Consider the following 22,220-nt stretch of genomic DNA (forward strand, 5'->3'; position numbering starts at 1 on the left):
AGTCCAGTACTCTGGCTTTAACTACCACCCACCCCAGTAGCTCCTAGTGAGGGTGATTCTGCCCCTCAAGGGACATTTGGCAATGTCTAGGGACATTTTTGATTGTCATAACTGGGAGCAGGTACTACTAGCAGCTAGTGACTAAAGGCCAGGGATGCTACTGAGCATCCTAAAATTCACAGGACAACAAAACAAAAACACCCTCCACAACCAAAAGATATCCAGCCCAAAGGTCAACAGTGTTGAGGCTGATAAATCCTGATCTATCCAGACCTTCCTTCTGAACGCTAGACTCATATGCCCAACTTCCTACTCAATATCTTTGTTTGGGTATTTAATAAACGTAACATGTCTCAAGCCAAAGTTTGGGTTCCTTCTGCCTCAGCTCTGTTTCCCTAGAAAACAGAACCTGAGACAAGACTTATGATTTGGTGGAAGGTAAGATCTCCATGCAGTGAGAGTAAGGGAAGTAAAAGTGAGATAGGGAAGATAGGGTACAAAAATAAGGCGTTGAGTTACCAAGCTGGCAACTGCTTAATGAGCCACAAAGAGATGCAGCCCTGTCACTAGGCTATGTGGAGAGGGGATTTACCTACAGGCTCCATCCAATCTCATATCCACTACTGGGCAAGCTCTCACTGATCCATTGAGTTAATGCCTCCAAATGGCTGTTGCTCACCTGGACCTTCTTCCAGTCTTGAGAAATCCAAATCATTGCAATGTGATCAACCTAGGGAGGCAGAACTCTGCTGCTCATGCAGATTTGGCTGTTCCAGCAGCAGCTGAAGCAAGGCAAGTGGTATCAGGGCAAGAGGAATGGAAAGGTGGAGAGAATTTGGGGAACGGCTTACTGAATCTGAGGTTATTACTGCCCAATACAGTAATAACCAAGACACACAAGGTCCAAGGCTTTGTGTAGCTCACATTCTGGTGAGAGAGAAGCTGTCCAACCCACTCCTCCAGTAAATTACATCACCATCCACCTAGTTACTAAGGCTACAAACCTAGGAGATGTTCTTGAAATGTTTCTTTCCCCCACATCCCAAATCCTGCCATCTCTATTTTCAAAATGTAATTCTATTCCAACCACTTCTCACAAGCTTACCAGTACCTTGCTTGTCTAAGCCAACATTGCATGTACTACTTAATAACCTCCAACCTCATGCCTTGTTTCCAGTAGGCAGAATAATCTTTAAGATGGCAAATAATATTATATCACTACATGGAACAAATTATATTAAAAAAATGAAATTTTCTTACAGTGGCCTAAGTGGCTCTACATGATTTGGTCCCTCCCAATCTTTCTGACCTATCTTCTGCAACACCCTTCTTTAATTACTTCTTTCTAGCCACACCGGTGCTCCTTTGTTTCCCAAATATGCTAACTTGTCCTTACCTTGGGATCTTCGCATTTGCTCTTATATCTATGCTTTTCCAATTCCCTGTTCTCTCTCTTCTTTTTTTTTTTTTAAGTTTTTAATATTTATTTTTGTGGGAAAGAGACAAAGCGGGAGCAGGGGAGGGGCAGAGAGAGAAGGAGACACAGAATCTGAAACACAGAATCTGTCAGCACAGAGCCCAACACAGGGCTCAAACTCATGAACTGCAAGATCATGACCTGAGCCAAAGCTGGACCCTTAACTGACTGAAGCACCCAGGCGCCCCTATTCTCTCCTTGAATTTTTTTGTTTAACTGTTACTTCTGCAAAGGCCCTTTCTATCCATTCAGACTTATATATATTTGCCACTCCATATACCCTTTTCTTAATTTTCTTTACCTTAACATTATAATGTGCAGTGTTTTTTTTTGTTTGTTTGTTTGTTTATTTTTTTACTGTCTGTCTCTCCCATCAGAAATGTGAGCTCCATGGGGTCTGGGGCCATGCATATCTTAGTTTCCATGTCTGCAGTGCTGAGCAAGACTGACACACAGCTGGGACTGAACAAATATTTGAGTGAATACAAATCTTTAGACCCTTATCATTGGTGGGCTTGCATCCAGAATGTTGAGTTCTTAGCTCAATACCGTTCTTCCAATTCCTTGGTGTAAACCTCTGGAGTTTATTATGCCTCCTAATAAAGCCCTGAATTTAGGAACCTGAGATCCCATGTGGTCTGCAAATCTCTTCTAGTAAGACTGTCTCCAAATGCTGAATCAAGGCAAGTGCAATCCACCTGAGGCTAGGGAGATGACAGTCTTGGAGGCCTTTAAAAGTTGGAAGGGGGTTACAGGCAGACGGAAGTGCAAGAGCAGAGTAGGGAAGCCCAATATTGCTGGGACATGGTCAGGAAATGTTCTTCAGGTCTAGTAGGGTTATCTATGATGTGGCTATAACAGCAGCAGCAGCAACAGCAGAAACAAGAGACTTGACAGTTCAGTACACAACTCCTTCCTCCCTCCCTCTCTTCCTTCTTTCCTTCCTTCCTTCCTTCCTTCCTTCCTTCCTTCCTTCCTTCCTTCCTCCTTTCCTCCCTTCCTCCTTTCCTCCCTGCCTTCTTGTAATAAAGCAGTAGTGCAGAAAGTCAGGAAACTGTGGAGTTAGTAGGATACAGGAATATTGCGCGTGGAATGTGGGGAAATGGCAGTGTTTAATACGCTTCTGAGGAGAGAACTCATTGTTCGTAAAAGAAAAGCTAGGGTATGAATCCGGAGGAGGAGAGGAGGGAACAAAAATTTTTCTTTTTCTGAAAGGAACGCTAGAGTCTGAATCTGGAGGAGGGGTTTAATTCGTTGCGTAGTCAGCCTCGATGCACTGCCTGGGCAACCCCGCACAGGCCCCTGCTTTCCACTAGCCACAATGGAGTGGGGAAGATACAATCATTGGCCTTGATTAAAGTGGTGGCTGGTGGGGGCACCTGGGTGGCTTAGTCGGTTAAGCGTCCGACTTTCGCTTAGGTCATGATCTCATGGTTCGTGGGTTCGAGCCCCGCATCAGGCTCTGTGCTGACTGCCAGCTCAGAGCCTGGAGCCTGTTTCAGTCTGTGACTCCCTCTCTCTCTGACCCTCCCCTGCTCACGCTGTCTCTCTCTCTCACCTAGAAATAAATAAAACATTAAAAAAAAAATTAAAGTGGTGGCTGGTGTAGGCGCGAGGTAACGCCATCCGCGGTGGTGGAAGGGTGGTCCCAAAGCACCGGGGAGCCAATCAGCCGCGACTCCGGGTTCTTGCATCCTCCCTGGAGACTCCGTAGCTGTTAAGTACCAGAGCTGCGGGCTGCCTTCTCGCGCGCAGCGGGCGCCGAGGCGTAGCGCGTCTGGGGGCGCTGCTGTCGCGGCACTCAGAGTGCACGGCGCACGCCCCCGGCTAGCGCTGCCCCGGACTTCGGTGCAGACCCTTTCCCGAAGAAGTTGCAAGCCTTGCAAGTGGCTTTGTGGAGGCACCAGGCCGAGAAAAGTGGCTGCGGGAGGAGGGACATAGGTGGGAGGTGGGCAGGCAACTTGCTTCTCAGATTCGGCCCAATTAGCACCAAGTTGGCAGACAATCCCACAAACCCACTAAGCCTTTGGTTTTCCACAAATCGCATTCTCCGTATGTCAAAATAATCTGATCGTAAGAAAACTTCAATCCCATCTTCAACTCCCATCGTAGGTCAAGGAGGGACAGACTCTTAGTAGCTCCACCGCCTCGCAGTAACACCACATAGAACAAACCCAGCCAGTGAGCCTCGACTGCAGAGCTCTCCCCGAAGTCCGCATCTCACCCCGTCAGGCGGAGGCAAGCTGGGTCACCCCTGCAGAGAGACCCCTGCGGGAGGGGCGGGATGGCACACAGAGCATGGCGGCGGGAGCAGATTACCGTGGGACTGCACAAACGCAAGCCCATCCGAGGAGTTTTGCCAGGAACACCGCCGCCTGCATTGCGTCGGACCTGACCATTTCTAATGTGCAATTCCCGGGGAAGGTCGCGGCCAGGGAGCGTGCATGTGCGGAGCTGTGCACCATAAGGCAAGTAGAATTGGTGGTCGGCTTTTCTGGCAGGAGGAGGAAAAAGCTGTGCCGGCAACGGTGGGAACTGAATGACAACCCCCCTCTGCCAAGCCACCCCCTCATATTTTCCATCTACCTCCTCGCTCCTGCCCTCCCCCGCCCTCCCCAACCCACGCCCGAGTGGGCCAATCACCGCTCCGCATTCCAGGCGCTTTCTCAGGTTTCTGCTGATCTTGCAGCGCCCAGAAATGGACCGAGCGGACCCGCGGCTGCACGCACCCTGCCCGGCTTGGAGCTCCTAACCGCTCCACGCGCGCCGAGGAGCCTCGGCGAGGTCCACGCTGGGGTGCGGGAAGCGGAGGGGATCCGAGAGCCATGTAGATCCAGGCTCTTGTTCGCCCGCCTCCTTCGGGATCGAATCAAGGGCTCCCATAGTGTTAGGAGGGGGCGAGAGTGCTGTTTATCGTCATTTGCTTCCGAGCCTCGGGAGAGGGTGGCATTTTGCTTTTCCGCCCCGCATCCTCCGGAACTCCCTGCACCAGCGAGAGGACGGCGTCTTTGGGTTGCTGGCAACCGGTGAGAATGGGGGTAGGGAACGGACATTTCCGCCAAAGCGGCTCGCTCAATCGACTGTCCCGCTGAAGGGGCGTAAGACGAGGGGCGAGGGCGGCCCGTTTGCCAAGCGCCTCTCGGATGCTGCCGCGGCGTGGCCGCTGCTCCCGCCCGGGTACTGCAAAGGCGACCTGCCGCATTCCGACTCCGGCTCTCCGCCGACTCAGCACCGCCCCTGCGCCAAGCCATCCGGCCAGGTAGGGGGCTCCCCAGTCCGGGGCTGCAGCAGCGAGGGTAGGGCACGGGGTGGGAGAAGCCAAGGGTGTGGGGATGCTGCCCGGGACCTCGAGCTCCCCCAGCGTCTCTCGGCGCTTTCCCGATCTTTAGTTTAACGAAGTTGTAAACAGATCGGTTGTTGGGCATTGGGGAAAGTGGGATGGAGGAGCCCAAACTTGGATTTCCGGGTGTCTGCGTGTGTCTGTCTGTGTGTATGTGCTAACCCTAGCAAAAGTCCAGTGCTTTCTAAACAAGCTAGAGGTCTGTGCTCTTCGGTGTCTGTAGGTCCGTCCCATCTGAACGCTTCTGATTTTCTACCCCCGTATCACTTTCTATTTCTCTGCAGCGTCCATCGATCGCCCTGGTGGGAGCTTAGAAGGCGGCAGGCGAAGAGGGGTAGGAGGGGGGAGAGCCGAGGAGAAGCAGAGGGGATGGCAGGCGAGGGGATCTGCTGAGCTGGCTCTGCACCCGGTTTTTTGGAGGGTCGCCGAGGGGAGGGGAGGCCAGGGTGACCCTCGAATGGATGGCCCGGTCCGCTAGAACGGCACTGCGTTAAGGCGCTTCCGAGCAGGAAGAAATACCAACCTTCCCCACCCCACCCCTCGGCAAAAAGCTGCACCCCCGGCTGCAGGCGAGGGGGATTCCACACTGAGTAAAAGGCAGGGTGGAGGGGAAGGTAACGAGAAGGGAAGTCACAGATCTCTCCACCTGCTGGTTTTGAAGCCCCTCCCCTTGAGCGTGGGGGGAGCCGCGCACTCCGGTGGGGGGGGCGCTTGGGTCCCCCCCACCCCTCCTCTCCCGCTGCTTCCCACCCCTGGCCCTCTCCTAGTCTCTCACCCCTGTGCCCCACTTCCACCATGACGGTGATGTCCGGAGAGAACGTGGACGAGGCCTCGGCCGCCCCGGGCCACCCCCAGGATGGCAGCTACCCCCGGCCGGCCGAGCACGACGACCACGAGTGCTGCGAGCGCGTGGTGATCAACATCTCCGGGCTGCGCTTCGAAACGCAGCTCAAGACCCTGGCGCAGTTCCCCAACACACTGCTGGGCAACCCCAAGAAACGCATGCGCTACTTCGACCCCCTGCGGAACGAGTACTTCTTCGACCGCAACCGGCCGAGCTTCGACGCCATCCTCTACTACTACCAGTCGGGGGGCCGTCTGCGGAGGCCGGTCAACGTGCCCCTGGACATGTTCTCCGAGGAGATCAAGTTTTATGAGCTGGGCGAGGAGGCCATGGAGAAGTTCCGGGAGGACGAGGGCTTCATCAAAGAGGAGGAGCGCCCCCTGCCCGAGAAGGAATACCAGCGCCAGGTGTGGCTGCTCTTCGAGTACCCTGAGAGCTCAGGACCCGCCCGGGTCATCGCCATCGTTTCCGTCATGGTCATTCTCATCTCCATCGTCATCTTTTGCCTAGAGACTCTACCCGAGCTGAAGGACGACAAGGACTTCACGGGCACCGTGCACCGCATCGACAACGCTACGGTGATCTACAATTCCAACATCTTCACGGACCCCTTTTTCATCGTGGAAACCCTGTGCATCATCTGGTTCTCCTTTGAGCTGGTGGTGCGCTTCTTCGCCTGCCCCAGCAAGACAGATTTCTTCAAAAACATCATGAACTTCATCGACATTGTGGCCATCATCCCTTATTTCATCACCCTAGGCACCGAGATAGCCGAGCAGGAGGGAAATCAGAAGGGCGAGCAGGCCACTTCGCTGGCCATCCTCAGGGTCATCCGGTTGGTAAGGGTTTTTAGAATCTTCAAACTCTCCCGCCACTCCAAGGGCCTCCAGATCCTGGGCCAGACCCTCAAAGCTAGTATGAGAGAGCTAGGGCTGCTTATCTTTTTCCTCTTCATTGGGGTCATACTATTTTCTAGTGCAGTGTACTTTGCCGAGGCGGAAGAAGCTGAGTCGCACTTCTCCAGTATCCCCGATGCTTTCTGGTGGGCGGTGGTGTCCATGACCACTGTAGGATACGGTGACATGTACCCTGTGACAATTGGAGGCAAGATCGTGGGCTCCTTGTGTGCCATCGCTGGTGTGCTGACAATTGCCCTGCCCGTACCTGTCATTGTGTCCAATTTCAACTATTTCTACCACCGAGAAACTGAGGGGGAAGAGCAGGCTCAGTTGCTCCACGTTAGCTCCCCTAATTTAGCCTCTGACAGTGACCTCAGTCGGCGCAGTTCCTCTACTATCAGCAAATCTGAGTACATGGAGATCGAAGAGGATATGAATAATAGCATAACCCATTATAGACAGGCCAATATCAGAACTGGCAATTGCACCACAGCTAACCAAAACTGTGTTAATAAGAGCAAGCTACTGACCGATGTTTAAAAAGCCAAGCAAACAAACTAAAAAAGCCCCACTTAGCAGCTTGAAAGACTTAAAAAAAAAAAAAAAGAACAAAAACACTAGTGACCCACGTCACTGTTTGTAGATACTTTACTAAATAGCCTTTGAATGCTCTGTTTAACTGTCAATGCATTGTTGCATTGCGGATTTGGGGGATGATGAACCAGAAGCTTTCAAGATTCATGCAAAAAGAAACTATTTTCATTTTATTAAAAAAATGGGAAAAGAAAGTGTATTTTCTAAAACTGGTTTAAAACAATTAAGTCCATGAGCTAGTCTAGGTAAAATAAGATTCATATGTTTCCCCATACCGAAACATTTTTAATCCTTTGGCTTCTCTAACTTTTTTCTTTTAACTAAAAACCAGATGATCACTTAGAAATATAAAAGTTAAATTTGCATGGGACTCCATTATAAAACTTTTGCAAACTGCATAGCACATTTAAGACAATGCATCTGAGGTATTATATGTAACATGATATACCAGCCAAAAGGGGCAATGAACAAATGTTGTATTTGTTTTGATCATCCGAACTGTATATTACAAGGTGAAGACACCACACGTGCACACACACGCACACACACGCACACACACGCGCACACACACACAAAATTACTTAAGACTGGTTCAAAAAGCACCTTCTACATCTGATACTGGTCCTGGTCTGTAGGGATTTTCCCTCTGCCTCATTTCCCATGCTCATCCAAACTATTCTCTAAGAAAAAAGAAAACTGAAGTAAATTAACTGATTCGTCTGCAGTGCTGCTAAATTCTCAACTGCAGGTGAGCCAAACACAGGTCTTTTCTCACCAGTCCTGCACCCTGACCCTGGCCTCCAGAACTGGATGTAAAACCTTAGCCTCCTTATTGTAAGAGAGCACAAATGGAACTAAATGTAAGCATGTTTGAATCCGATCATATTTATTTTATAATCGCATGCCAAGAACGCTAACTCAGACAATAGGGGATAAGCTTACGTTGGAATCAACTCTTCTAAAAATAGATCCTTTTTCATTTGCATTCACCAAAAGTGCACTCTTTCATTTATTAACTATTTTATTAGTAAATAAAGTACTGTATTTAAGTGCATATGTTAGTCAGGTGGGAACAATAACTTTCTGGAGCTCAAAGCATGTTCTCTTATTCAGCATTATGGCCTATTTGATTAAGGTGTACCTTGAATTAATTAATGCATGGTTTCAGTAAAAAATGTTTTAAATTATAAAAATTACAAGTTTATGGGATGAAGGGCCCAAAAGAAAACAATGGTGGGTGGGGGGTGGGGGCCACTCAGTTGATTTTCCTGCCTTTGCTCAGGGAAATGTCAGGCTTCTGTGCAGGTGTAGGCAGAGAGAGGACCAATATGCCCATCCCTTAAAGGGAAGCTATGTGGAAAACTAAATAAGTCATCAAGGTATATATAGCAACACCTAAGAACAAGTATTCTTTCTAGCTGAAAATAAACACAAGCAAAACAAACAAACAGACAAACAAACAAAAAAAGGTGCAATACTGCATGTTTTTTGGTGCATTCTTAGGATGTAAATGAACATGTTTATCTCTTGTATGCATCCAAAGCAGAGCTGATTTCTTTTTGCAGTCATGATTTGAAGTCTGTAGAGACTTCAGCCCTCCCCTTGAAGCTCCCTGAAGAAACTCAACCAATTGATTTAATAGTTGCTTAGTGCCTTTATCCTGTACCCACAGTGAACTGCAGAAAGTGCCTCCATTAATACAGCTGAGAAGTTATGTAACAAAAGGGAGGAAGGGTTGAGGCACAGATATTTTGCTTTTGGTTTTCCCACCCTCCCTGTCTCACTTCACCACTGTGAGAAGACCACACCATCCTGCACCCGAGGAGTAGAGATCCAGGAAGGTGCTGTCTCCCTGGCCACCCATTGGACTTGATCTCCTTGACAACCTGATCTGGGATGTAAACTGGGACCTGCGACCCATCATCACACTGGACGTGAACCAGGAATCTCTTTTCTCCCTCTTCTCCACCAGAAGCCAATATCAAGTTTTTGAGAATCTGTTTCCTGTCGAGGGCCACTCTGGATGTGGAAGGCTTCCTCAGGTCCAGTGTAGTGTTCCTTGAAACGTTCTGTATTTCTCCTCTGTTAGCAACAGCACTCTGCAAATCTCAATGGTCTGTTCGTTTTAGGCATCATTGTGGATGTGGGAACACTCCGTTCATAATAACCTTTCCTGGGCCTTCCCTCCTGGCCCACTCCCTTCAGATATTTTCTATGATGCGCCTATGCTCTTCCTACCTGGCAGTCCCTTCACAGGCTGAGCATCTAACTTCTGCTGCCCCAGACACCCAGCCCAGAGAATGCTGGGGACCTTCAGTCTAGCTGAAAGAGAGCCACATAACATAGGCCTCTGGGACCCAGCAGCTGTCCACCAATGGAGAGGCACTCACAGCCTTTTTAAAGACACCGAGGTGGGGAATCTTCATTCTGCACTTAGCATGTGGCTGCCTGCTGCTGCCCACCTTACATTCCTGCCCTGCTTCTTCTGGAAATCCTCCGTTACTTCTATCCCTTCCCCCACCTTGTCCTAGAACTGGCAGGGAGGCAATAAAGCAAGAAGCTAGAGTAACACCCAGGCTGGCTGACTCAGTTGAAAGAAAGAACATGGATATTTTATTTTCCCGTGCGGCTTTTGAGAATCTGTAAGACTGACGTAACATCATGGAAGACAAGGGGCCGAGGACTGCACAGCATCTGACCACAGGGCTTTAAACCCTCCCCTGTGATGTTTCCTTCTCTTTTGAACCTTGACGCATCCTGGCTATTCCTCTTCTACCTGCTTAAAAATCTCCAGTTTGGGAAAACAAAGCCAACTTCCCCAAAATTTCTGGGGATATCTTGATCTTTTATTTAACCTTTGAGGTCTAGGACACACAGAACTGAAACGCTGCACTCTGTCAACAGCAATAATCCACTCAGTACTGTGGGATGGATGGGTCGGAAGATGAGAAAATGGGACCAAGACTGATCAGACTGGCTTTGGCTACCTGGTATACCTCTCATAGATTCTCTGGACTGGGGTTCTTCTGCATGTGTTACAGGAAAAAGGGCTGCATGCATGAGCCTGTCAGCCTGGGATCAGGGATGAGTTGTTATGAATTTGGGTGATATGGGGGGAAGTGAATGCTGCTTATCCATCTGTAGCTCATTGCAACCAAGTTAGTAGGAATGGAGTACAGGGATTATCTGTGTAGCATAGGCATGCGAAATTTGACAAAGCTCTTACCCCTCGCACTGTAATGTGCTGAAATGTTTTTGTAGACCTGAAGGTGCACTTAACAAAACTGCCTATTAAGGGATGACTATCTTTTGGTTTACTTACTTATATTTATTTTAGTGGGCTTTTTACCTTTCAATCCCCTTCCTCGATCTTGAGCTTTAATGGCTCATGTCCTGAATACTTGTTTTCTCCAGAAGGAGAGACTTTCTGACATGCTGATAGCCATAGCTCAGCTTTTCCAGTGTTTTGGGGGCCCTAGTTCAATAGGGTGGCAAGTGGAAGGGTTGAGTCACACCAGGGCTGTTAGCCATTCCAGCATCTCTGAAGTGGTTAACTCACCTCAAGTGATCTGAATTCGAGAGACCAAAGACATTAATTTCCTCTGTCCTCAGATTTAGAGAAGACAGATTGTAGCCAGGAAAGCTTTTTGTTTCTGCATCTCCTCTTCCCCATCTGTGTACAGCCCTCCCTCGCTCCCCCTGGAGAATAGAGTACCAGTTAAAGCAGTTCACTGGGAGTGCATGAGTGAGTTAGCCTAGCAAAATCAAATGAACCAATGGTATATTCTTCTGGAATATGGCTGACAGAAAGTCATTTCTCTAAAATTGTACACAGGTTTAGATTCCACTAGGGTGGAACCAAAGCACAGGCGACATCATATTCTTGACTCACTTGAGAATTAAAACACAGATAAACATATAAATGGTAAGTGAGCAGATCTCTTTAAGTAGAAATTTGGTTTAGTCCATAAAGGGCCTTCTTCATGTTGTGTAGGGTTTTTTCAAATTAGTTAACATCTGAAGAGTCCATAAAAGTAGTTTCCTAACCCTCCCTTTTAGTATAGGAGACCTCAAAACACATGGTTTTAAACAGTTTTACAATTGAATTCCTTGTTTGGTAGATTGCCTTGAACAAGAAGGAGAAAGAGCACACTAACAGAAGGCAATTCCCCATTTTCTTCCAGGGACAACTCATCCCTAGGAGTGGTGAGAATTGGTGGGTGGTAACCATCCATGGTATAGAATTGTTAGAAAGAATATAAACTGCCAAACAGCCATTTTATCTTCCCATTTTGTCAAGAAAGGATGAAGTCTTACGACGTTTCTGTTCATTTCAAGAAGATGAATAAACGAATGCAAGTTTTTAAACCAGACACAGTCCAAGTAGAATTGCAATCTCAGGAGGTGGCCTCTCATCCACCATGCGGTGTATTAATACTCGTATTTATATCACGGAATTTCAGGGTATATGCGAACATGTTCAGCATGACTCAGGTAAAACTCAGAAGAATGTACGTTACTTACCATTTTTTTTGTAAAGAAGTGGACAGGAGCTGAGTTGTTAACCAAAACTGTTCCATTACCTTGGGTCACTGTGCGAATTCATTCAGGGTATAAGTGTAAAGCTCAGAAGTCTTGGGATTTGATGACAGTCTCTTTGCTCAGGCAAAATGACCATGGGCTTCCTCGGGAAGTCCAGTGTGTACATAAGGGGTGAGGCCCTGCTGATCTCAGGACTATTAGCTTTAAGGAGATTAGCCCTAGCCCCAGTGATTTTTATGTCAGTGTTAAGTAGCAGTTTACTTTTTATGACATGGGACTTCACAGAGTCTAGAAGGGTTTTGTACCATAATCAGAGAAGAAGAAATGGTGTGAGCAAAAGAAAACAAAAGAAAACACAAAAGTCCCTTTGCAAAATATTCCAAGTCAAAAGTTGTCTCCTCTCCAAAACCCGCAGAAACACCTTTCTTCTCGTCAGTGCACGACTGGGAGCTGTTTGAGGCAGTAGCTATAAGCCGACAGCATGGACTCTATGTGATTTACCTCTAACATTAAAGATACAGTATTACCAAGGTTCAAAACTAAAAATTGAGTGATATTAGTTTAAAGTGCACCGTCAGGACAACAAACCATTGAAGCTGAAAAAGTACTACTTTCTTTCTTGAGTTTGCCAATTGCTTACACCTTGAGTTAAGGGCGTGTCTCATTTCCACCTGCTGTGCATTTCCCCTGCCCTAACTGTTCAAAATGTCAGGTGGAGGACATTGAATGTTATGAATTGAGAGCCTAATGAAGCGCATAGTTTTCATCTATGCAATTTCACTTGCTTCTGTCACTTTATGATCTGTTCATATTTGGCATCAATTAAAGATAATTTTTAAGGATCTTATCAAGGAATATTGTGACTGGTTATTTGTCTCTTGTTTAACTGGTCTTTAGGGAAGTTTTTCATGTGGAATCTCTTTAAATAATGTGATGAATCCAAGGTAAACTCATGAAACAGCCTCCTGATACTGTCTCTTCTGTGCAAGGAGATACACTGGGGCTGAATTCTGATAATAGATTCACATTTTGGTCTCAGGTAGGATCCCAAGAAAAGGGCTTTGGAATTTGGCTTATGAAAGCAGTGAGGGAATCAGGCATTGAAAAGGAGAAAAGAAATAAGCCCCCAGGGAATAAAGTAATTGATTATATTCACTTAAATTGTTTATGATTTGAAACTTTATTTCTCATTCGCAGTCTAAGCCTTTCAGAAAGGATAGTGTGTGTGTGTGTGTGTGTGTGTGACAGTGCTGTGGTCTGGCATCAACTAACTTGATAGTCACAATATGGTGTTAGAAGCGATTTTGATGTGAAAAAATGAAGTGATTCCTGGTTGTTCTTTGCATAAACTTCTCCCACATAGTTCTATGTGTGGTTAACATTTCTTTTTTTTTTTGGAATGACTTATTGGTGCATTTTCTTTTGATTCTTCCTGAGATTTAGAGGTCCTCTTTTCTTGACTTCGAATCTTATTTTATACAAACATTTTATGTCAGACTAAACAGGGTTACATGGTTTATGGCAGGGATATGATGCATGCATAGCATGGCAGAGGCATCATCATAGAACTGTATTTTATTGTGATGGGCTCACATTGTAAGATTCGGAGGTGAATGTTATTTTTGTTGTAGAAGTTGCTCATGAAAGTAGATCATGAGACTGGCTGGGCTTCCCATGATTTTTCTGTTGTGATCAGGAAACAGGCCAGGCTGAACTCTGACAGAGAAAAGTAAGAGAGAGCTAGTACTACATCAATGGCAGTGGGCAAAGGAGGAAGGACATTTACACCCCTGACTGCATTTATCAAAGCTTAGCTCTGGGATGGTTTTCTGGGAGCAGAGATGGACAGATCCAGGGAGCTGCACCAGTAGGACTGTAATGGAAGCTTTGCTGTACATACCAAACTTCAAAAACAAGGCAAGTCAGTTTTAAGGGGGGCCAATCAGAGGACTCAAGGACGGAAAGCTGATGTGATTTGATTCCAGCCACTCTGCCACTGGGTAGGGAAACCGGCTGATGCTTCCTGCAGTCAGTCTAGATTTGCAGAGCTAACCAGACTGGAATGTGGAGGGAAGGCTAACCCCGAGGCTGAACAGAGTGTGTCCATTGAAAGTCTTATGCAGATAAGACAGCATGGTAATGCTGCATGACTGGAAAGCAGCCCTTTGACAGGCCCCAAAACAGATCATTGAAAATATCCTATTTAATTCACTGAATTTAATATAAATTTTATTTTTAAAATGTTTGTTTATTTATTTTGAGAGAGAGAACATGAACAGAGGATAAGCAGGGAGAGAGAGAGAGAATCCCAAGCAGGGCTCCAACCCACCAGCCCAGGTCAGGACCTGAGCTGAAACCAAGAGTTGGATGCTTAACCAACTGAGCCACCCAAGTGCCCCAAATATGCCATCAATTTTAAGATGCACTGTTATTTGACATATTTTTTAAGAACAAGACAACATGTTATGATGTACCACTGTATTAATTCATCCCAATTTTAGAGATGTAAAAAAAAAAAAAAAGGGAGGGATCTTAAAATTGATGAACCACCATGATTCAAACATTATGTCCCCTTTTGTTTCCTGGTATGAGAATAGCTTTGAATTCTAAACCTGTTAAATTTGGCACTTCCTTCAGATCTGAACCATTGTTAGAAGCTTCAGGTTTTCTTCTCACTATCTTTTAATACCATGGTGTTCTTGCTCAGCTCTGCCCTTAACTTCAGCTTTGTGCAGATACATTTTGGAGCCCCCTGTCTTCATGCTGTTTGGCATCCAGAGATCATTCACCCAATGGAGGCCTTAGATTTCATCAAGTCTGGAAGAAGGTTTGCTTTTGCAGCTCCTCCCTTCCTTGCTCCTTAAAGACTCTATTATCAGACAGTCAGAACCTTTTGCAGCTCTTGGCTTTTATTAAGTTGTGGGCAACCTGACACCCTCGTTCCCAGGAAGGTGATAATAGCAACACTTCCAGTTTGTTTAGTTCTTTGCAGTTTTCAGATCACTTCCATGTTAATTATATTGTTTTATTATGCTTGGGGAATTAGGTAGGGCGGATGTCACTGTTCTTGTCTTGTAGGCCAAAGGACCTGCCCAAGGTCGCTGGATGGAGGGGGCAACCCTGGGTTCATTGATGATTCCCTGGTCCAGTGCTGGCACATGATAGGAACTCTGAGTGTTTATTGAGCTGCTGGAATGTCACATGTTAAAGAGAAACTAAGTGGACTTTTCTTAGGCTCTTTGAGTCTTCAAACTGCTCATTTGTGTGGATTAAATGAGGTGACATAGGTTACTGTGTTTGGTAAATTCTAACATGTTCTATAACATGTTATATGTGAGATATAACATACGTGCTATATGTGTTCATATGTTCTATGTGAGTTTATTTTCTAGTTATGCTATTAACTATAATGAGGAGCAAGGGGAGGGGGCTGCCAGATGATTTCTTCTCAGAGGAAGAACTATCCTTTAAAGGAAGACTCCAGGGGAGATCAGATGCTTAATTCAAAAAATAATGGTATTATGGAAGAGTCTGAAGACTTGCGGAGCAGAGACATTTTCAGTAGGGATCGCCAGTACATCCTGCATATAACAGCAGCCATGCTGCAGCCCCACAGAGCACTGAGCCACTATTTTTGGTTCTGTTCCTCCCCTGTCCTGTCACATAATAATATTTTACATCTTCAGACCCCAAATATCAAGGGCAAACTCTGCTCTGTTACAAGTGAAGGAACCATAAGGTGTCTTCAGTAATTTGCATCCCTTCTCATTGCCTCATTTCCCTCATGTACAAAATGATATTGTGCAATTTAACTTTTTCCTTTCCACCTGTGAATATTGAGAAATAAAGCAAGATGTTGTTTGCAAAGTTTTCTCATATGCTTGTCTGAGAGATATTATATAAATATAAAAACTATTCTTAACTTCTTTTGCTAAAAATAAAATAACCTTCACAAGCACACATTCAAAACAGCCTTTTCTTGAATAGCACAATACTACAAAGATGTTTATAAAAATGTATAGGTTATCTCTACAGTTGTCCAACTCTTCCTTCTTAAAAATGATTAGATGAAGTACCCATGATTTAAATGACAGTAAAACTTTCAGCTGGGGTTCTCAAGGAATTTCATCGTAATTAAGTAAGGGAGTTGAGTATCTGTTAGAATCTTTGGTTGATGTAATATTTTTCTGGAGAATAACATTCAGGGGTTACATTCTCTAACCTATTAATGATCTTTTAATTTTTTAATTTTTGTCTATTTTTATTTTTAAAAAATTTTTTCATTTATTTCTGAGAGTGAGAGAGACAGCGTGAGCAAGGGAGGGTCAGAGAGAGGGAGACACAGAATCTGAAGCAGCCTCCAGGCTCTAAGCTGGCTGTCAGCACAGAGCCCTACGCGGGGTTCGAACCCACGAACCGTGAGATCATGACCTGAGCCGAAGTCGGTCGGACACTCAACCGACTGAGCCACCCAGGCGCCCCTATTAATGATTTTTTTAAAAATATTTTTTTCTTTCATAGTTTATTGTCAAGTTGTTTCCATATAACACCCAGTGCTCATCCCAACAAGTGCCCTCCTCCCTGCCCATCACCCTCCTTCCCCCTCCCCCACCTCAGCTTGTTCTCAGTATTCAAGAGACCTATTAATGATTTTTTAAACATACAGTTTTCATGGCATGTTCATATTTGCTGAAATAGATAACATGTTTCTATGTTTCAAATGCCCAACAGTAAATGCATTTTAGGAATGTTTCTAGGTAAACTAATTCCAGCTGAAATTTATTTTTTTCAGAATTGAAATCAGAGGATGATCAATGAGTAGGAGCTTAAGCTTTGGATAATTAAGTTTTTAGCTGATAGCCACATCCAACTTTTATTAAAAATGCTCATTCCTCAATGTACTGAGTTAAGAGGGTTTGGAAATCCAAGGTTCTTTAATTATCTCTACAGAGATGATTGCTTTTTTCCATTCCATAAAATATTATTTCACTGTTATAAGAAGGAAGTACTTTGGTTTTATGTGAATTTCAAAGTAAATTTCTGAGACTAAGTTTTGCCCCATCAGATATTCCCTCTTCATTAACAAGCAAAATAGTTTTCAGTCTTAGAGAAAGTTGTGTATGCCAATCTTAAAAGATGGGATGCCCAGCTCTTAGTTTTTGTGAGATCACAAGATATTGGCTTACTGTTTTTTTTTTTTAATTTCTTTAAATGTTTATTTATTTTTGAGAGGGGAGGGGAGAGGCAAAGAGAAAGGGAGACACAGAATCTGAAGCAAGCTCCAGGCTCTGAGCTGTCAGTACACAGCTTAATGCGGGGCTTAAACCCATGAACCGTGAGATCATGACCTGAGCTGAAGTTGGACACTTAGCCAACTGAGGTATGCAGGTGTCCCAATATCAGCTTATTGTTAAAGGACATTTCTAGTTAAGATAGAATGACTTTCTTTTAGTTTCTAGAGGATGAAAGTACCACCTGTTGGCATTTAAAAAATAATGTTTATCCTTAACAGATAAAGATGTGTACTCTAAACATCATCAATCATGGGTTTAGTAATTCAAAAATACAGAATAATTTATAGCACACACAATTAACATGTTGGAAGAAAAGCATGTTGTCCTCTGAAACAATTTTCAGGTGCTGCATTAGAGCAGTGTTTCAAGCCAGGACACCCATTGGATGGGCAAAAGGAGGTCATTTAGCCTGAAAAAGGAAAATACTTGTCTTTAATTATAATTCTCAAGATTTTGTAGCAAGAGTATGGTGGGTAAAATGAAAACAATATTGTTTTACCTTTCTGAAGGCAGAGAGTTTAGCCAGGATAACTTTCAAGTCTTTAGTTTTAAAATAGATGGTTAGGAAATGGGCTCACACTGGGGAGATTTGAGACTCTGGCTCATCTGTTGTGCAAGAAGCAGCATATTAAACCGCTCATTAATTACCCATGGTTATTATGGTGGCTAAAACAATGCTTCATCAGTTAATGCTGTTTAATGTTAAGTGATGGGACTATGATGCTATTTCTAAAAAGCCATACAAATTGTGTTATGGGTCAATTTACTGCACTCAGTGGTCAGTCAAGTTGTGACTTGGGTTTTTAAACTCAGGATTAAATTATCCAGGAAGTTTGCTCGTGTCCAGTAAGATAGACTCTTTGTTATCACAGATTATATAGACAGAGTCTCACAGAGAAGAAGAGGAATTCATCAGATTTGAGGATGTATCGTGGGAAGCCTTAGAATTCTAATGTTCAAACTGAAGAACAACATTTTCATAGGTCCTAAACCTACTGATCTAAAGGGAAAATGGTTAGAGGTGACTTTTACAAGACAGAAGTGAATGAGGATAGCTGTTTTATTTAAATGTATTTGTTTTATACCGGATGGCTTTGTATGAGGTGCAGTTTCCACTATCCACATAAATATAGTTGCTCTGTGAATTAAACTTCTGAACTTCTCACCTGTTATAGTGAGTCCCAATTTCTCTGGTTGCGCTGACATTTGACCCTTATTGTATTAGGTTCAGTTCGTTAATTCCATAAACACAGTAGTTGAGATTTTCCACAAAAGTGGTTGTTCTTGATGCTCTTTCCTTTGGGAAGGAAGCTTATTTTGGATTATTTTGACAGAGATTGTAACTTTAACCATCGATAGTTCACTGTTGAGTTCTAGACTGAAAACCTCCAGAAAATACATTTCCTCATCCATTCTGTTTGAGACTGGAGTATACATTTTTCACATATATCCCTGATTCCTTTAGAGGTCAGATGTTGGCAGTTTAATTTTTCTAGAAAACTGTTGTTCATATTTTTAGGCTATCAGGGTTTTGATTTTTTAGAACATCATCTTTTGGATTGATGGTTGTAGACATTCTAATATTTTCTGAGAATCTTAAAAATACTGTTTTACTGACACTTCAGTGCCATGTACATTTGAAGACCAAATGTGGGGGATGTCTGAGAACCTAAAGATGGAAAAATAGAAATTTATTTCTACACACACACACACACACACACACACACCACTTATACACTCTGACCTCTACTGATCTACCTGTCCAGGAACCTATAGGTATCACCTGTGCTATAGGTGTGTTAGCCCAAATGGGGTAGCACTTTTAATTGATACTACAGACTTGTCACCACTCCCTTTTAATTAAGCAACACACACAGAGCACACACTAAGATATCATGATAATTTTTTCCATTTTGCAGTTAAAGAAACTATAATTCAAAGGAAAGGGAACTCCCCCCAAAACCAAATAGCAGAAGGTGGGGATCCCAGCATATTTTCCACTGGGCTCTCACAGTGAGTATGGTGATGGTGTATCTGATTCTTTCTTGCTTGGGTTTATGCTCCATTGCTCCATGGATAGTTCAGGCACATAGTGACAAGAGAGTGGCCTGGGGTGGACAATATGTATGTGGATCATCTCTGAACATTGGTCTCTTCCTGCCGGGGCCAGTTCCTTTCACTTTGTTAAGTTCAAAAAGTGTCTGTTTTCTGTTGTGTGGTCTGTTGAGGAAGTGATCTTCCTAACTGGAACACTAAAGCTGGAAACTTTCCTTGGACTTGCAGAATTTGGGTCAGTGGGCCCATGGCATGTGTCTTTACTCCTCTAAGATTTTGTTTGCTGCTTTGTAAAAAAATAAATAACTGCCTCAGCAATGTTATTTACCTGACTCACAAATATCAAACTATTTTGATACTTTGGATATTTTTATATTTTGGAAAAAGGTGCTTTACCTCCCCAAATCTGGCAACATTCTTCAGATTTTGGTGGATTGAAGACTTGTCATAAATGAATAAAAATTTAAGTGATATAATGTACTAAAGGTAAACAGTTTTGATATTATTTAAATTCACTGCTCAGTAAACTTGAACTCCCAGCTTTACTTAGACTCTAAATTTGTAGACCACAGGAAAGGTGCACTTTTGTTTGCCATATGTACAAATTCTCCATTAGTTAATGGTGTCTTAGTTAAAGGGGTAGTGTAATAAGTATTCCTTTTTTTATCATTTGCAGTTTATAAGAAACCTTCATATAAATGATCTCATTTGACTCTTACAGTGGCTTCTTGAGGTGACGGGTAAGGTATGGCTCTTTCTTTCCAGCTGCAGTTTGAGTCCCTCTGGGGAACAGACTAGGAGGTGAAGAGGCCATGCAGGAAGATTGTTAGGGAGTGCTTTCGGTATTATACCTGGGAGGGGAGAGAAAGTGAGGCTGACCAGAGGGAGGTGTTAGGCTGCAGTGCAGTTATAACAGAGGCTCCATCATCCTTGTAAGGAGCTCTGAAGCTAGGGTGGTCCTTCAGAGTTACCCTGAATTGGGATAAGGGGACAGGACTTTATTTGTTCTTCCTGACCCATCTTTGGATGAGGATACCCTGAGAAGGAACTTAACATTGAGTGAGGTCACTGTCTTCATTTGAGGCAATTCTCAAGGAACGCTCATGGCTGAGGGCATTCCTAGCAGCTGAGGGGTGAGTTATTCAGTTGTGAAGTGGGCTTGGATCTTGCATCAGAGCACCCATAACAGAGGACGTCATAAACTTGTATGTGGCCAGAGGGAAGATACCAAGAGGGAGAAAGATGAACAATAAAGCAGAGGAACATTCAAAAGTAGGATCATCAGTTTCTAATAATCGAGAGTTTACTGTAGTTCATAGATTGACTTGTTAAATGGACAGAGTGCTCTGAGGCCCCTGGAGGTGCTCCGTTCTAATGCATGCTAGAAGGCATCTTTCAGACTAGCCTGAGCTCTACTGTATGGATTGAGTTCAATTATTAATCAGGAGTGATGGGCAATGCTGGCTAATGCTGCCTAATGGCACAGGCTGGATAATTGCACTCCTTTGTAATGCATGTTCAGAGCACAGGTTCGGATGGTATTGATGCAGTCTGCTCCTTGCTCCGCCTAGACACCTCTGCGGTGTAATGCTTTGAGGTCCCAGTAAAATGCACCAAACCGCTTGTGTGACTTAATGCATCTGTGTAACATTAGCATTTCCTCTTAATGTGTCACATGGATGACAAAGAAGTGCCTGGAAAGAAGTTGGTGGGAACGGGGCTTTTAAAAGGAAACTCAGCCTGTGTGGCACTATCACCATGCTCCTAAGTGTTTTTGTGGCCAATTTAGAACTACTCGGCATGGAGTCCATACACCTGCATCCTCCTTAGCAGAGTCAGCTTGGCATTTGGTCCAGAAATGACAGGATTATTTAGATTTTTCATCTGAAAACAGATCTCAGAGGAATTAATTGTTTGGGCAGCTTTGCACTTGGACCTGAAAAAAACCTCTAGGCTCTGGTGATTGACGGTAATTCTGATTACTCTGTCTCTAACCTGCTAGCAGGAAATTTGCATTTGCTAAAAATCCAGCTTGTTGCTCCAGAAACAGATCTGATCCAAAGTGGATTTGAGTCTATTCAGAGAACAAATATGATTTCCCAAACATCTGTCATTCTGTAGTATCGAATCACAGTTGTGTTGGAAATCTAGATTTTATATTTTGAATCCCAAACCATAGCATTTTGATACTTAAAGTGTAGAATAAAATGTCAGCTTCTTTTAGCTTAAGTAGTAAATCATACAAGCCCATGGATCCTTGCAGTTTATAAACTACCCATTTAAGGAGTAAAATTGGATTATTCATATTCAAGGCATGCCAGTTTCGGAGGTGTGAAAGACCCTAAGATACTTAGATTTTGCTAGAATCACTGGGACCTGAAGCCTGCTGGTCTCTGAACAAAAGAAGAGGGAAGGTAAAGAAGCTGTTATCTCAGAGGTTTGGATCTCTTGTGTCCATTTTTGGAATACTGTCTCTGTATGTATGTGTGTTCTCATGCAGTATTTTTGCTTTCTTAGTTACTTTTTTTCTTGCTTCTAAGTTTTTCTAGCCACCAGTAGAACAATAGCTAAGTATGACCCTATTTCAGATTAGTCTTTTCCAGAAAAGTGACCTGTGGGAAAACTTGGGTTGGAACAGAGAAGTTCATTTCTTTCTAGCACTCTAGAAACATCATCACTGTCATCTGATTCTTCTAGAAACATGAGCTAGTGTCCCAAATGAGTTCCCTTCTTTAAGTGATAACAAAATGGAAAGGATTATAAAGAAATGAGATCATTAACATCTCAGTGAAGGAAAGGGTTATTTCTATGGAGTAAATGGAATAGCTATTGGGAACTGTGGGGGATAGATTTGATTGCACAAATAAGAAACATCAGCTTCTACCTAAGACTCCACTGATCCACTCTAAGAAAGATATTTGCAAGGACACAAGGCTCAGAATTACCTGCCCTTTTATTGTGACTTATGCCATATGTGTGCAAGGGGGCTTTAGAGGCCCTGTCCATGGTCATTTTTCTTCATGCAAAATCTACAGATTAATGTAGGGAAAAATCTTTACCCTGGATTTCATAATTCCCAAGCCCTACTAATCTGAGATGACTATTTTAAATAGCACAGCTTCTATTTAGACAGAATTTCTATTCATCCACATTTAAGGATGGAATAATAAGAGGC

The 22,220-nt window shown here is 44.1% G+C and overlaps 1 protein-coding gene across 1 annotated transcript; it reads left to right on the plus strand.

The window, feature by feature from the left end:
* The first annotated feature begins 5,612 nt into the window (after positions 1-5,612).
* On the plus strand, positions 5,613-7,103 carry KCNA1 (potassium voltage-gated channel subfamily A member 1). Its single transcript, XM_039255765.1, has one exon. It carries the CDS (start codon positions 5,613-5,615, stop codon positions 7,098-7,100), a length of 1,488 nt encoding a protein of 495 aa, XP_039111696.1. The 3' UTR covers positions 7,101-7,103.
* The last annotated feature ends 15,117 nt before the right edge of the window (positions 7,104-22,220 follow it).

This window comes from Hyaena hyaena, unplaced genomic scaffold, assembly GCF_003009895.1.
Source record: "Hyaena hyaena isolate Hyena2069 unplaced genomic scaffold, ASM300989v1 scaffold_547, whole genome shotgun sequence".
Classification (NCBI taxonomy): domain Eukaryota; kingdom Metazoa; phylum Chordata; class Mammalia; order Carnivora; family Hyaenidae; genus Hyaena; species Hyaena hyaena.

What these genes read in the sequence shown, in the direction of transcription:
- KCNA1 (XM_039255765.1), top strand. Translation starts at nt 5,613, where the DNA reads ATGACGGTGATGTCCGGAGAGAACGTGGACGAGGCCTCGGCCGCCCCG.